Source organism: Myotis lucifugus, unplaced genomic scaffold (assembly GCF_000147115.1).
Source record: "Myotis lucifugus unplaced genomic scaffold, Myoluc2.0 scaffold_861, whole genome shotgun sequence".
In the NCBI taxonomy this organism is placed as follows: Eukaryota; Metazoa; Chordata; class Mammalia; order Chiroptera; family Vespertilionidae; genus Myotis; species Myotis lucifugus.
Window position 1 is genome coordinate 93,252 of NW_005871909.1, and position 1,068 is coordinate 94,319.

Genomic DNA, 1,068 nt, shown 5'->3' on the forward strand with positions numbered 1-1,068 from the left:
GGGTCACCGTTCCAGCCAACCTTCACCTTCGGTGCCCCGCCGCCTGCTGCCGCAGCTCCTTGCAGGCTTCTCGTTGATCCGCGCGCGCCGCTTCTTTTCCACCAGGGGGCTTCCGGGCCTGCGGGAAGCGGGCGATTAAGCCCCCAGCGCCGGGCCTCCCCGTCCCCGCACGCCCACACGCCCGGGGCCCCAGCTCTCACCTTGCGGTCCCCCCGCGCCTCCCAGTGGTCCTTATTCTCCCGGCCCGCACGGTCCCGTCGAGGCGCCAGGGGCGAAGCCATCACCAGCACCGCCCGAAGCGCCGCGGGCGCGCCCAGCGCCCTTAGCTGCACCGCCGGCAACAGCCCCTGCTCTCCCCACTCTCGCTTCTTCCGCCCGCACACGGCCCCGCCCCTTTTATAGAGCTTTATTTGCATCTCTATGCGCCGATTGGCCGCGCAGGGCTGGAGCCGCTGGCCGCAGGCGCACCGCAGCCAATTAAAGCGGCGCGCTTTGTCCAGCCCCGCCGCCCTAGTCGGTAGGCAGCTGGCGGGGCGTGGCGAGCGGGCGTGGACCCCAGCTCCGCCTCTGCGCGACCCCTCAGGGGAGGCACAACAGGGGGCGGTGACCCTAGAGCTGAGGCTGGGGTGCGCTGGTTTCCCTCCATACCCTGAACAACGCCCCCAGGTCAGCTGTGCGCGAGCAGGAGCCCATCCATCTATCCATCCATCCATCCACCCACCCACCTATGCATCCACATTTGGGTTCACCAAGTGCCTCCCCAGAGGAGCGCTGAGTGCTGAGTGCTGAGTGCTGAGTCCTGGACATGGCGGGCAAAGTCAGTCAAGCCCGTGGTCTCCAGACTGGAGGGGACCCCGGGTCTGGACTGGCGTGGCTGCAGAGCCCCGGAAGTGGGAGCCCATGGGGGCACCTGGGGCGGGAGCGGGCCGTGGCCCCCCTTGCGTTTCTTGCGAAACTGTGTGTCTGGACACCGCACCTTCCCCTCCGCCGCCCCCCCGCCTGCGACGGGGACCCTAGTGGAGGCGGGGAATCGTCGGGATTTGACTAAACTACTAGGACCACTAAAGA

At 68.4% G+C, this 1,068-nt stretch overlaps 1 protein-coding gene across 1 annotated transcript in view; it reads right to left on the reverse strand.

Annotated features, from left to right (window-relative positions):
• The window catches only part of HES6 (hes family bHLH transcription factor 6), a 3,278-nt gene extending 2,914 nt beyond the window's left edge, over positions 1 to 364 (reverse strand). The window contains 3 exon segments of the mRNA XM_023747400.1: positions 1 to 68; positions 70 to 109; positions 178 to 364. The exon segment at positions 1 to 68 is cut by the window's left edge and continues 2,914 nt beyond it. Coding sequence (XP_023603168.1) covers positions 1 to 68; positions 70 to 109; positions 178 to 281 — 212 coding nt within the window. The 5' untranslated portion in view covers positions 282 to 364.
• Between the last annotated feature and the right edge of the window lie 704 nt (positions 365 to 1,068).